Below are 14,267 nucleotides of genomic sequence, written 5' to 3'. Positions count from 1 at the left end.
CGTCAGCCCCGCTTACTGTTCCCGATGGTCGCGGCTGGGCTCCGCGGTGACATCATGTAACCCTGAATCGACTGCAGCGAGAAACAGATTACTTGCTAAAACTGGAGAAATCCGATGAGCTATAAAGCTTTTTTTAAACAGATGTGCAGTAGAAGCGGGTCAGAACGTTACGACAACAACAATACAAAAACACGATAGGAGTGCAAAGTATAGGGAAGGCAAGTAAATCACTAAAAAAATACAAATATAAATAGATATATTCTTGGTTCTTTCGGTAAAGTCACGTAGAAGGGAAATAATAAAATAATAAAAATATAAAACATATATTTCATATTATCATTTTATTATTTCCCTTCTACGTGACTTTACCGAAAGAACCAAGAATATGAATCCCTGCAGTCACGAAAGCTTTAAATCAAAATCTAATGAAAGATAATTGTTTTACAAGGTAAAGCCCACTGAACGATTAGCTTCTTTTAAAATCTCACATAGAGACCCACAGACTCGCATAGAGACCTATGAGTGACTGCCTCTCGATATCAAGATGCGACCGCATATCAAGACCGCTGTACAAATCCAACAACCCATTCATTACTTATAGTGACACACCGTACCATGACGTCACTCGGGGTTTACAGTGGTGATGTCTTGACTAATGACGTCATCACGGGCCATACTGTCTCGAGGCCTTGCCATCTCATCGTGACGTCATATAAGACATGGCTGACAACCTCCATATCCCGATTATGTCACAACGACTTTTGTGGCGTGTCGTCACAAAAGGCGTGCGCGCTTACAACTTTGATTTTGCGTGACGTCAGGAGTAGGGAGGGGGGGGTGTGACGTAATCGCGCCCGCGGGCGGGGTAGGGATCGTGACGTCATCGCACCTGGGGGAGTGGAGAGGGGTGGGTAAGTGACGTCATTGCGCCTGGGGGGAAGTGTAGAGGGGATGCGAGGTGACGTCATCGCGCCTGGGGGAAGTCGGGAGGGGATGCGAGGTGACGTCATCGCGTCTGGGGGGAAGTCGGGAGGGGATGTGAGGGGACGTCATCGCGCCTGGGGGGAAGTCGGGAGGGGATGTGAGGGGACGTCATCGCGCCTGGGGGGAAGTCGGGAGGGGATGCGAGGTGACGTCATCGCGTCTGGGGGGAAGTCGGGAGGGGATGTGAGGGGACGTCATCGCGCCTGGGGGGAAGTCGGGAGGGGATGCGAGGTGACGTCATCGCGCCTGGGGGGAAGTGTCGAGAAGATGCGAGGTGACGTCATCGCGCTCGAGGGGTGGGGGCGAACGTGGGTGACGTGACGTCACGACGCACGATCACGATGGCGGGGCTGCTTTCCCATCGTCAGCGAGTGTGTCGCCTCTACAAGAAGGCGCTGCGCCACCTCGAGTCGTGGGTCGTCTACAGGTGAGGAGGGGGTGAGGAGGGGGAGTGGAGCATCGGTGTGGCTGGGGCAGTCATCCTTCACTCGGCCGGGTCAACCCATGGCAACACCCGGGGTCTGTCTGCCCGCCCGCCCCGTGACCTCCTCGCCTTGCAAAGCGGAGCCTTCGACCGCGTGCACCTAGCCTGGCACAGGGCGCCGTGGTGGCTGCGCCGGCGCGCTTGATGGCGAGCGGCGGGGCGATGTTGTTGTTTGTTGTTGTTGGTGGTGATGGCGGTGAGGGGAGCCACGCGTAGCCGCCGAAGGGGTGAGAGCCGAGGCCTTGCGGCCTCAAGGGCAAGCCGGGGGCGACGCCGGGCGAGGCGGCGGTGGTGGGGGGTTCGTGAAGGGGATCAGAATCTGAATATTTTTCTGAACGTCCACAATAGAGGAGGTTTTTGATTTTTCTGTAGGTGCGATCGCGTAAAGATTTAAATGTGTCGTTAAACCCGCCGTCACCACCACCCGGACACGGACAATTAGTAAGGTTTGTCACGTGAACAGAAACACGCCAGTGGATTTAGCTGTGACGGTCCCACCTGATGACGGAGACTTGTGTTGCCTCCGAAACGTCGTGATTTTTTTTATTTCTATTACTGTATTATTTAAAACCTAAGAGTAAGAAACATGCCAGTTCGTTACGAGTACAGCACTCACCGGATTGGCTGTACACCGGTGGTTGCGCGCGCTATTAAACAATCAAATTATTCGCAGTAATTTTTATATTTTGCCGCAAATTCCTCCCACCCCCCAGCTCAGAACAAAACACCTGTGTGGGTTGGGGTGTGTGGGGATATGTGGTGTGTGTGGGGTCTGGGGGGTGTGTGCTGTGGGTTGGTGTGTGTGGGGTCTGTGGTGTGTGTATGGGGAGTGGTTTGGTGTGTGTGGGGTCTGTGGTGTGTGGGGTCTGTGGTGTGTGTGTGGGGTCTGTGGTGTATGGAGGTTGGTGTGTGTGTGGTGTGTGTGGGGGGGTATGTGGGGTGTGTGTGGGGTCTGTGTGGGGTGTGTGTGGGGTCTGTGGGGTGTGTGTGGTTGTGGTGTAATCTTGATTTGAAGCTTTCGTGACTGCAGGAATTCCATACTCTTTGGTTCTTTCGGTAAAATCACGTGGGTAGAAAAATAATAATGGATCGCGACGTTTCGATCGCAACACAAGCAATCGTCGTCGGTGGGACAACCACAGCAAGAAAAAAACTGCTGAAGTAGAGATCTGCCTGTGTTGTGTGTGTGTGTCAGAAAAAACAAATCGGAATTCTCGTGGGGTCTAAGCAACGTAGGTAAAACCAACATGCGTTTAGAACATCTGGCTGCTATACATTTCCACGTGATGAGCCACTTTGTTGAGCTTTGATTTGTGGCCAGAGCTATCTAGCTAAGTGGGCCTTACCTGGTAAAATAAAAGTTAAATAGTTATTCTGTAGTGTACTGTACTGTATACGAATGCATTTGATGTGCATCATTCCATTTAACCGGTGGTTTGTTTTCGACTTAGCATTTCCATTGCATCCAAAATTAAGCAATTGTGCAGAGTTGTTTTGTTTGGGTTTTGTTGTAAGGGACACTGAGGCTAAACAGGGCCCACACTGAGATGCCTTCTTAAAATAGAGCGAGAGTATTTGGCTACTGCTATACATTTCCGCGCTATCAGCCACTTCGTCGAGTTATCATTTGTCGGGGGCCAGGTAGCTTCTGAAAAAAAAAAAGCTCCGTAGCTCGGTGGTTGTTCTCGGCTGGTAAAATGAATAAAAACTTAAGTTTAAAATAATTCTTCTTGGTTCTTTCGGTAAAGTCACGTAGAATGGAAATAATAAAATAATAAAAATAAAACATCAAATAATTCTCACGACGTTTCGACTGCAACACAAGCAATCGTCATCAGGTGTGAAATCCACAGCAAGTCGAAATTTAAAATAATTTTTTTTTAATCAAGGTTGGCTAATTGCGCGTGCGACCTCCCACCCCCCACGTTTTTTTTTGCCGCAGGGATGAGTATCGCTTTCAGGCGGTGCTCCTGCGTGAGCGCTTCGAGCGGAGCAAGGGCGAGAGGAACATGGTGAGGGCGACGCAGCTGCTGGTGGACGGGGAGCAGGAGTTCTGGCTCAACCAGCACCCGCAGCCGTACATCTTCCCCGAGGCGCCCGGAGGCACCATGTACGAACGCTTCGAGTGCTACAAGGTGATGAGGGGGGGGAGGAGGGGCGCACGGCGGTGGCGAGATGTTAACTAGCTTGCCTGGTGTGCAGGAGGTCGTGGGTTCGATTCCGACCCTGGACGCCTGTTGTATTATTGGTGTTTGCGTGTTTTCTCTCTCGCCATGGCCGCGTGTATTATTTCTCCAGGTCCTCCGGTTTTTCCCTCTTCGAGTGCTACAAGGTGATGAGGGGGAGGAGGGGCACGGCGGTGGCGAGATGTTAACTAGCTCGCTTGGTGTGCAGGAGGTCGTGGGTTTGATTCCGACCCTGTTGTATTATTGGTGTTTGCGTGTTTTCTCTCTCGCCATGGCCGCGTGTATTATTTCTCCAGGTCCTCCGGTTTTTCCCTCTTCGAGTGCTACAAGGTGATGAGGGGGAGGAGGGGCACGGCGGTGGCGAGATGTTAACTAGCTCGCCTGGTGTGCAGGAGGTCGTGGGTTCGATTCCGACCCTGTTGTATTATTGGTGTTTGCGTGTTTTCTCTCTCGCCATGGCCGCGTGTATTATTTCTCCAGGTCTTCCGGTTTTTCCCTCTTCGAGTGCTACAAGGTGATGAAGGGGAGGAGGGGCACGGCGGTCGCGAGATGTTAACTAGCTCGCCTGGTGTGCAGGAGGTCGTGGGTTCGATTCCGACCCTGTTGTATTATTGGTGTTTGCGTGTTTTCTCTCTCGCCATAGCCACGTGTATTATTTCTCCAGGTCCTCTGGTTTTTCCCTCCACATTTAGAAACGTGCTTTGAGCGTTTGTATGTGCGTATGTTGAACTTCTCTCGTGCCGTGCGGAGCCAACTGCGCTAATCGGAGGTGTGGGGGGAGGACAACAAATTAAACAGAAAAAAGTTTTAGCTGCGAGAAATTTCCACTCGATAAGTCACTTCGTTGAGCTATCATTTGTGGCCAGGTCGCTTCTGAATTATAGCTATATAGCTTGGTGGGCCTTACCTGGTAAAATAAAAAGAGTTAAACAGTTAATAGTCCACGCTGCAGCCCGTCGGATAAACTAAGTTACGTGGCGCATTTAATCTTATCGACAGCGTCGCTCAAATGGACTGTTTAATAATGGCCCTCGGAGGGTTGGAAGCAGAGGTCGCAAACGGGTTTTGATTCCTTACCCGTACCCGGCCGCACCAGGGTCGCAAATGGGTACCCGTACCCGTACCCGGCCAGGTACGGATAGCCGGGTATCGGGTAGGGTACGGGTATCGGGTACCCGGCCGGGTACGGGTAGCCGGGTATCGGGTAGGGTACGGGTATCGGGTACCCGGTTGCGACCTCTGGTTGGAAGTTATATCGGCTTGATTACGTCACCACAACGCGAACATGCGTGTTGTTTTCGTGCGTGCATGTCAGAATTTGCCATAGAACGACACGTGTGTGCGCGCGTGTCTGTGCCGTCTGCTGCACGTGCGTCAGGTGCCCGAGACTGTTCTGGATTACTGGCATCCGTCGGAGAAAGCCAGGTACCCGGATTACTTTGCTAAGCGGGAGCAGTGGAAACAGCTTCGCCTGCAGAGCTGGGAGAACGAGGTAAAGTCCACACGGGCAAACCTCGCACCTTGAACGCTGCGTCAGCGGTACCGGTGTCTCCAGCTTTCTTCCCCGATTCTATTTTTAAATCCTTTATATTAAGTTCACTTGTTTGCTTGCTTGCGCGCTTACGACCGTGCAAATCTTTCGGTCGTTTTTTAACCCACTTCCCGTGATCCAATCGAGCTGACATTTTGCACACAGACTCGTGCGTGACAATTTATTTTCGTGCAATTTTTTTCCCATAACTTTACACTTTTTAGGAATTATTTTTTTTATATTTAATTACCAATTGCTTAATGGTGGCAGGCAATCATCTGACCCATAGGTGGCATCCATCACAAGCCAGAGGACGAGAGGACTCTAGCCGCCACGCATAGAAAGGATTTATAGTGAAAAACTTTGTTTTTACGGGTTAATTATTTACATCTCGGCCTTCCTCATGTCACTCGCCGTCTTGCCTGTCTCCCCTTTATTTTGCGCGCGGTTGAAATTAACTTTTGCTCAGTCGGTGTTAGCCGGCGAAGGCGTGACGCATTTATTTACTTCATTCCTGTTGCTCTGTGCCCCTCCTGTACCGTTCCCGTGCCATTGCAATGCGCACTTTGAGGGTGATATTGGCACGTAAAATAAATATTGATTCATCCTCGCGTCTCTTCTCCCTCTCCGTTCGTATCCTCAGTTCTCCCTCACTCTCGGTGTGTCCTCGCTTCTGATCGGCCTTCCTTGTCTCTGTTTATTTCACTTCATCCCTCTGCCTCATCTTTGCCTCTTGTCTCCTCTCCTCCTCATTCCTCTTGTCTCTCTATCCGTCTTTCTTTCTCTCGTGGCTCAAGGTGGTGACGGTGGCTGTTGCCGTTGCTGCAGCTCCCATCGCTAAAAGTAAATGAATCCAGAATTTGGCCGAATTCAAAGCAAATTTTCAGGATTTTACCCTCATTCGTGTACCGTATTGTGCGGTTTAAATTCATCGATGTTTAATCGTCGCGTTCGCCACGTGGTCAAATTACACGCGTGTAGCACAACCACCACTCCTGTCTGAAGCTGCGCAGCGCCTCTTCCCCTTGGTGCGTTCGTCGACTAAGCCTTCAATGAGTACCTAGTGCGATATCTCGTAAACATCGCCCCTGGGGAGACAATGGGGGCCGAACGTGGTGCTGTCCACTCCAACCACCTCGCGTGCCGTGCCGGCCTTCATAGATGCTACTCGCGAACAGCACTTGCCCCAACAGTCTGTTACAGGCTACACGGGGGGGGAGATCTCTGTGTCTTTGTGTGCGCTTTGTCAGATCAAGCAGCTGCAAGCGGAGACCCCGGTGGACGGGCCGATTACGGAGGCTTTGCCACCGGCGCGCAAAGACGGGCAGCTCCCGCCGCTGTGGTGGAGCGAGGTGACCCGATCGCGAGAGATGCCCTGAGCCCTATGCACAGCCACACGCACGCACACCCACACCCTCACGCCCACATGCACACCCTCACGCACACCCGCACACACACGCGCGCGCACACCCACACGCACACACAGCCACGCGCGGGTAGGCACACACAGTGGCCCAGTGGCTTAATGTGACTGCCACCCGTGTGCCAGTCGCAGTGTGTCCTAGTCGCAGTGTGTCCTAGTCGCAGTGTGTCCTAGTCGCAGTGTGTCCTAGTCGCAGTGTGTGCCAGCAACCGTGATGCCACTGCGACTGATGCACGCTGATCAGTACACTGTGACTTGATATGCACTGAAACTAGCACACCGCATAGCTGTACGAATCGCATTGTACCAGTCGCAGTGTGTACCAGTTGGTGTACAACAATCACCGCTACGGTTGGAGAAGCATCTTCTTGGTGAGATCTTTTCCTTACCCATATCTGGTTTAGACATTCGGTCCTAAGTCCCAGCCGTCGTTCATGTTGTGGGGCGACACGGACACACAAACGTACGGGGGGGGGGGGGGGGTGTCTCAAGCTTGCGGGACGATGAGTCGGGAACGCTTTTAGACATCTGCCGCTTCCCGATGTTATGTTGGGACGTTACGTTAGAATTGAAAATGGTTTTGGACAATTGCCTCCCGTGATCCGCGATCGTTTAACCAACTTGCAAACGGCACCGTGTGCAATTACAATAAATTTGGATTGCATCACCACGCTTGTGTTGTGTGTATTTTCGCGGAGTTCTACTTTGTAAGTCTGTGTTGTCGTGATCTTGATCGTTGTAGTGGTGGTGGTTTTGATGGTTTTGATGGTTGTGGCGGTTCGATGCGGGTGGGCTATTTTCTCACGCTCCCGTAACTCCCCGGCACGGCAGACATCTCTGTTTAAGTCCACTCGGCACTATTGCACCCAGAATAACTATTAACGATTTAACTATTGTTATTTTACCAGGTAAGGCCCACTGAGCTATGTAGCTCTTCTTCAGACGCGACCTGGCCACAAATGATAGCTCAACGAAGCGGCTTGTCACGTGGGAAAATATCGCAGCCAAATACTCTAAACGCATGATTCTAAACGTGGAGGGAAAAACCGGAGGACCCGGAGAAAAATCCACGCGACCAAAGAAAGAACGTGCAAACTCCAAATCTACAGACGTGAGAGTGGGAATCGAACCCACGACCTCCTGTATACCAAGCAAGGTAGTTAACAACTCACCACCGTGGGACAGGTGGGTGAATGAAAGTTAAGTCGATCGGCATGTCGCGGGTGGTGAGGTCAAGTATGGGTACTCTCACTTCTTCCAAATGTTTTGGCCAGGTGTGGAAGAGTAGGCCAAAAACTCTCCTCTCTCGTGCTCCATCTAGTTGGAGGCCCTTTTGCCAGAAACAGGTGCAGGCAAGAAATTGCAGGGCCGTACCTTTACCTCTCACTGTGGATATCCCTTAACTACTCTTAGTTTTTTTCGGTAAAGTCACGTAGGTAAAAAATAAATTAAATCACGACGTTTCGGGCGCAACACAAGCGTCCTTCTTCAGGTGGGGACAACGTAGCGAAAGCGCAAACGCTTAAGTGTGTCTCAGAGATGGCTTTAACAGCCGTCATTTTATTTATTTGTTTTCTTTTTTACCTACGTGACTCTACCGAAAAAACCAAAGAGTATGGATCCTTGCAGTCACGAAAACTTCAAATCTAGAGATATCCCTTAAGTTCATAGCATCCTACTCCTCCACGCGAATCCTGACGAACAATGTGTTTATAAATTCAGAAACGTCTGAAGATAAAACATCGTTAAATGTGCAAAGTCTTAACCGAGTAAAGAGCGTAAGGAATGAAGTTAAGTTTGCGAAAATAATGCCGGTCTCTTTTTGTAAAAGCAAATCGCACACCGTGAGCGTCTGTTTCTAAACATTTATTGAACACGGACATCAACCAGTCCTACATCGTGTGACTAGGAAATGAACAACATACATTGCCCGCGACGATTAAAAGTTTAAACCCCTGCAAAAAAACACAACACGAGTTTTAATATATCGTCAGACTGAGCTAAACTGTGGAAATATCTGACCACCCCCATCGACCTTTCCCCCACATGGCCCGTTACTACCACATTATGAACACTTTCCCATTCCGATGACGTACACGTACCAGAAAAAACTGTATCGGTACCGAGGCTCCCACAAGGCCACGCGGGAGGGCGCGTGGCTCGGTTTGGTGCCAGCCATCGCAGCGCGCGGTCGTGTCGCTACGGTTCTCTGCGGTACGATATCTTTAAAAACAACGGCGCTCACGTGTTCCGAGATTCAGCGGTGAACGGGACACACCACGCCCTGCGACTTGCAGACATCTTGGAAGGGGAAAGGTTTAAGCGCACCGAATATACTTTGAATCTTTTTCAGTAATCTCCACCTGCGTTTTCGTCTCATCTCGTCACGGTCGATGACTTAAAAAAGGAAAAACACTCAATCCGCTAATTGGCCGATCTTCATAAACCTGAGGGACCCGTATCTTAAGCAGAGGGGGTGGGTGGGGGGCCCTTGCCCGTGAAATTCTGATCGTTCGCCAGCAATGGGGGATCACGAGACGTGGGACGCAAGGACAGAGGATTAACTCGGACATGGAATGCACATTGAGACATGGGGACACGGGGACACGAGATGTATGTTGAACTTCATCGCCAACTGTGCTAATCGGAGTTGCGGGAACAGACTCGCCTGACTGATATACAAAAGTCCACGTGATAAGCCAACTTGCTCCTGACAAAGAAGCTCAAAGCTCAGTGGGCTTTACCTGGTAAAATAAACGTACATTCATATATATACGTACTTTTAGTGATTTGCTTATCAATTGCTATCCTTTGCACTCTTATCTTGTTTTTGTACTGTCGTAACTTTCTAACTCACCCTTTTTCACATGCGTCCAGTCGTGGCGGGTCAAAACATAACAACAGCCGGGATTTTGAACGGAGAGTGCGAGAAGGAGTGGAGAACGAGATACGTAGGGGGTGAGACCATGCAGAGATTTGTAAACTAGATTTGTAGTTCGATCCCGGACCCTGACGATGCCTGTTGTATATTTGAAGTCCGTGCGTTCTCTCTCTCTCTCCCCGCGGTGGTCGTGTGGATTTTTTACGTTTTCCTCCGGATTTGCCCTACTCCGCATTTAGAAACAACACGCGTTTAGAGGATTCGACTGCTATTGTAAATTCCCATGTGCGATGATGACATCGGCCACTTAGATGATGAGCTATCGTCACGTGTGGGCAGCTCGCCTCTGAAAAAGAACCAACAGCTCAAGTGGGGCTTTTACCTGGCAAGATTAAAAAGTTGTTTAGTTTCTTAGCCGATGAGCAAACGACACAAATCAGCTAGCGGCCAAAGACCTCGTTGAGGCGCACCATCAGGATGTCGTCCAGCGTCTGGCTGTCGAGGTCGCACCGGTTGGGCGACAGGATAAAGTCAAGGGCGGAGACGGCCCTCTCGACGCTGGCGTGCGCCACGGGCACCGCCAGCGCCACCTGGGACAGCCGGAAGAGCTCCGGCTTGGAGTACCTCCAGCCTTCCCAGTGCACCAGGACGTTGGCGTCCTTCTTGAGGCGAGGCTCGCCGTCCAGCGCCTGCAGCGCCGCCGCCACGTCGTCCGCGCCGTCGTCCGCGCCCGGCCGCCCTCCCGGCTTGCGGTGCGAACCGCTCTCCTTCGCCCGCAGGAGCCGCTCGAGCTCGTCGCATTCGCCGCCGTACGTCCCCGCCGCCCCCGGGTCTTCCGGCGAGCGCTCGTCCGGCGTGTCGGAGGAGGCGCGTCCGCCGCGCGGTCCCATCGCCGCCCACGCCCGACGCAGATGCCGCTGGGCCCGCTCCGACTCCCCGTCGGTGAGCAGGACGCCGTACCTCGGGTCCATGTAGACGGCGGCGACGACCGCGTCGTTGCCCAGCAGCTGCTTCTCGCGCCTCTTCATGGCGCACGCCAGCGGGTGAGAGAACTCCGACCCGACACTGGCGGTGTCCAGGTGGCACTTGAGCCACGCCCCGTAAAAGTCGCCGATCGTAAGCCGCCCCGACCGGAAGCTCTCGGCCGCCGCCCTAGCGGGCTTCAGAGCCACCAGCAGATCCCGCAGGCGCTCCCAGGCGCCATGGGAGAGCGCCAGCTCGGGGACGGACGCGGCCTCGCGCTCGCAGAAGCCCTCGAGGTCAAGGAGGCCTTCGAGCATGCCGTACGTGGAGTGCCACCGGGCGGGGCGATCGACGGCGGGCGCCCGCAGGTTCCATTCGCGGAGAGAGGCCGCGACCGGCTGGGTTGCCAGCCGCCGGCAGACTCGCCTGGCGTCGGACACGAGGCGCGCGGCGGGGGCGTCGTCGAGGGCGTCGCCCACGGCCAGCTGCAGCGCGTGGGCCGCGCAGCGGACGCCCCTCATGAGCGAGTGGGCGCCCCCCGACATCTCTTGGAGGCGCAGCTCCGCCAGCTCGAGGCTCTCCGCGGTGGCGTCCTCCGAGCCCGAGTCCCCCGCCGGTTCACCGTCGTCGTACCGCCCCTCCGCCGAACCCTGCCGCCCGGGGGCGACGAGGAGGGTTTTCGTGGCGTCGCCGCCCGTCGTGACCGAGTAGACGTTCGACACGTCCACGGCGTAGTCGCGGAGCACACCGACGACCACGGCCGCGAGGTCCTCCCCGCCCGCGACTTCCCTGGCCGCGAGCGTGCGCAGCGCGAGCGCGCCGTCGCGCACGAGCTGCACGCCGATCGCCAGGACGGAGCGGCCGAGGCGCGAGGCGGCGTCCAGCCTCAGGCAGACGAGCGCGTCCCTCAGCTCCGCCCGGACGAGGTCGCGCGCCGCCGCCGCCGCAGTGCTCACGTTCTCGCGGACGCTGTCGGCGTCGACGGCGAGCGAGCCCCTCAGGCCGTCGAGCAGCGGGTCGACGAGCTTGCGGAAGCCGGTGTCGTCCATCAGCGAGAAGGGCCGACCGTTCGCGGTCACGAGCTCCGTGCAGGCGTCGCGGATCTGCTCGGCGGTTATTTTCACGGGGATGCACTTGGGCTTCTTGACCGCGCCGGGGTCGACGGCCGCGTGGCGTCCTCCCGCGGCGAGACGGGGCTTCTTGCCCGACGGCTCGCCGTAGTCGGGCGGGGGCCCGGCGTCGTTGCGAGCCTGCGCGTCCCTCTGGGTCGCCAGGTCTATCTCTTCGGGGTGGACGTAACGAACGTGGCGCTCGAGGTTGGCCGCGTGCTGGCCCGCCATGACGCGCTGGCAGTTGCCGATGGTGCACGTCGATGTGTCGTTGGCCGGGTTGTAGATGAAAAAGTTCCGGAAGGGGTTCGTCCGCTCGCGGCCCATCGTGAGCGAGGTGCGCAGAGAAAGCCTCTGCAACGACAACAATGGGACAAAAGTCACTCGCTCCGGCTCGCCGCACAAAAAACCACGGTCCGTACGAGGGTACTCGGCCCCTTTGCTAAGGAGATGATGTGACCGATGCCTTTTTTCACGGGTGTCGTATGGTGAAAACCCATCAACAGATGCGGCTAAACGTCAAGCCCGGGACTTTATTTTGGGTTAGATCGTGTCGGTATGTCAGTTTTAATTTACAATAACCTACTTGAATCCATATAAAAAATATAGGGTAGCAGGAGATGTTAACTACCTTGCCTGGTATACAGAATTTTATGGGTTCGATCCTGACCCTGATGCCTGTACATTTGGAGTTTGCTTGTCTCTCTCCCTGTGGTGGTGTGGATTTTTCTCTCTGCTGGGTAATGAATGGGAATGCTGGGTAATGAATGGGAATGCTGGGTAATGAATGGGAATGCTGGGTAATGAATGAGAATGCTGGGTAATGAATGGGAATGCTGGGTAATTAATTGGAATTCTGGGTAATGCATGGGAATTCTGGGTAATGCATGGGAATTCTGGATAATGACACCGAACAACCACCGACATGTATTGCGCAGCAGTTGAACTTGCGAATCTCGGTCCTAACAACTGCAACTGGACATAATGGACAGGTTTGTTCGTATCTCTGGAAGTTCGTGAGTAGAGGAGTCCCTGTAGTGGCACCCTTCTCTTCACCAAAGGGTGATGACTCCAACTTGAAGACGTACAAACCGATACATCTCTTAAATGGGTCCGTTTACCATTTTATAAAACGTGGGTCTTGTTGCAGACGTCACTTATTGTAGAGGATGATGCCTTTGATAGGGCGTGCCATTTTACATTCATATTGGCTTGTTTTTTTCTCACTGTATTACATTTTTATTTACATCTGTCTGATAATACTTTTATGCTACGTGTTATTTATAACGGGTCGTGGCATTCATTTGCTTTCTATTGGCTTTGACATCACGCTCCACAAAAAAGGGCCTAAAAATTGAGTTGTCGAAAATTATTTCACGTTTGAGGCCCTTTCCTCACCACCACCAGATCCTACCCTCACGACTACCACCACTGCCAGACCCTACCCTCACCACTACCTGGCTTTACCCTCACCACCACCAGGCCCTGCCTCACAACTACCACCAGGTCCTAGCCTCACCACCACCACCAGACCCTACCCTCACCACCCTCACCAGACACTACCTTCACCACCACCAGTCCCTACCCTCACCACCACCACCACCAGGCCCTACCCTCACCACCACCACCACCAAACCCTACCCTCACCACCACCGCCAGAGCCTACCCTCACCACCACCACCAGACCCTACCCTCACCACCACCAGGCCCTACCCTCACCACCACCACCAGGCCCTACCCTCACCACCACCACCAGGCCCTACCCTCACCACCACCACCAGACCCTACCCTCACCACTACCACCAGACACTACCTTCACCACCACCACCAGACACTACCCTCACCACCACCACCAGGCCCTACCCTCACCACCACCACCAGTCCCTACCCTCACCACCACCACCAAGCCCTACCCTCACCACCACCAGACCCTACCCTCACCACCACCACCACCACCAGACACTACCCTCACCACCACCCCCACCAGTCCCTACCCTCACCACTACCACCAGACCCTACCCTCATCACCACCAAACCCTACCCACACCACCACCACCAGGCCCTACCCTCAACACCACCAGGCCCTACCCAACACCACCACCACCAAACCCTACCCACACCACCACCACCAAACCCTACCCACACCACCACCACCAGGCCCTACCCTCACCACCACCAAACCCTACCCACACCACCACCACCAAACCCTACCCACACCACCACCACCACCAGGCCCTACCCTCACCACCACCCTCACCAGCAAACCGGGCAGTTATCCTCACCTCGGCTCTGTCCGCTTCACGTCCAAGAGGTCGGGCGGGGTTCGCGATGAACCCCTCACGCACGAGAGGTTCCGGGCGCACGAGAGGTTCCGGGTGCCAGGGACCGCGCTCATTTGCTCGGCGACGTCGTGTGGATTCCACTTCACACAAGGCAACAGTTAATCGTCGGTGGTGCACGTGGTTTGTGTAGGAGGGGTATAAGTAGGGGGCAATGTGTTCCTCTCCACGGAAAAGTTTATTTTTTAAAAATAAGAAAAAGCGGGAAGATGTATTCGTTCATCTTCTTGGTTCTTTCGGTAAAGTCACGTAAAATAAAATATAATAAAATAATATTTAAATTTTTTATTATTATTTTATTATTTCCCTTCTACGTGACTTTACCGAAAGAACCAAGAAGATGAATCCCTGCAGTCACGAAAGCTTT

The 14,267-nt window shown here is 53.6% G+C and overlaps 2 protein-coding genes across 3 annotated transcripts; one reads left to right on the top strand and one right to left on the bottom strand.

Annotated features, from left to right (window-relative positions):
- Window positions 1-1,266: 1,266 nt before the first annotated feature.
- NDUFB9 (NADH:ubiquinone oxidoreductase subunit B9) lies at window positions 1,267-7,278 on the top strand. The gene is made up of 4 exons (XM_078617591.1): window positions 1,267-1,411; window positions 3,411-3,603; window positions 5,033-5,146; window positions 6,436-7,278. Exons 1-4 carry the CDS (start codon window positions 1,326-1,328, stop codon window positions 6,562-6,564), a joined length of 522 nt encoding a protein of 173 aa, XP_078473717.1. The 5' UTR covers window positions 1,267-1,325; the 3' UTR covers window positions 6,565-7,278.
- A 1,181-nt stretch (window positions 7,279-8,459) lies between these two features.
- LOC144735153 (uncharacterized) lies at window positions 8,460-14,017 on the bottom strand. 2 transcript variants are annotated; one of them, XM_078617590.1, is made up of 2 exons: window positions 13,819-14,017; window positions 8,460-11,915 (listed from the first exon to the last, which is right to left on the bottom strand). In XM_078617590.1, the coding sequence occupies exon 2, from the start codon at window positions 11,886-11,888 to the stop codon at window positions 9,930-9,932; it is 1,959 nt and encodes a 652-aa protein (XP_078473716.1). In that variant the 5' UTR covers window positions 11,889-11,915; window positions 13,819-14,017; the 3' UTR covers window positions 8,460-9,929. The 2 variants fall into 2 exon arrangements, with proteins under 2 accessions (XP_078473716.1, XP_078473715.1); XM_078617589.1 differs by having other exon boundaries at window positions 13,844-14,016.
- Window positions 14,018-14,267: the final 250 nt, after the last annotated feature.

The sequence above is a fragment of the Lampetra planeri genome, chromosome 54 (genome assembly GCF_965212315.1).
Source record: "Lampetra planeri chromosome 54, kcLamPlan1.2.h2, whole genome shotgun sequence".
Classification (NCBI taxonomy): domain Eukaryota; kingdom Metazoa; phylum Chordata; class Hyperoartia; order Petromyzontiformes; family Petromyzontidae; genus Lampetra; species Lampetra planeri.
This window is presented reverse-complemented; position numbering and strand designations above follow the sequence as displayed.

Excerpts from the sequence above, each read along its gene's own strand:
- NDUFB9 (XM_078617591.1), top strand. The coding sequence starts at position 1,326 with ATGGCGGGGCTGCTTTCCCATCGTCAGCGAGTGTGTCGCCTCTACAAG. Across the intron at positions 1,412-3,410 it reads GAGTCGTGGGTCGTCTACAG|GGATGAGTATCGCTTTCAGG; the intron begins GTGAGGAGGGGG and ends TTTTTGCCGCAG. Across the intron at positions 3,604-5,032 it reads AACGCTTCGAGTGCTACAAG|GTGCCCGAGACTGTTCTGGA; the intron begins GTGATGAGGGGG and ends CACGTGCGTCAG.
- LOC144735153 (XM_078617590.1), bottom strand. The coding sequence starts at position 11,888 with ATGGGCCGCGAGCGGACGAACCCCTTCCGGAACTTTTTCATCTACAAC.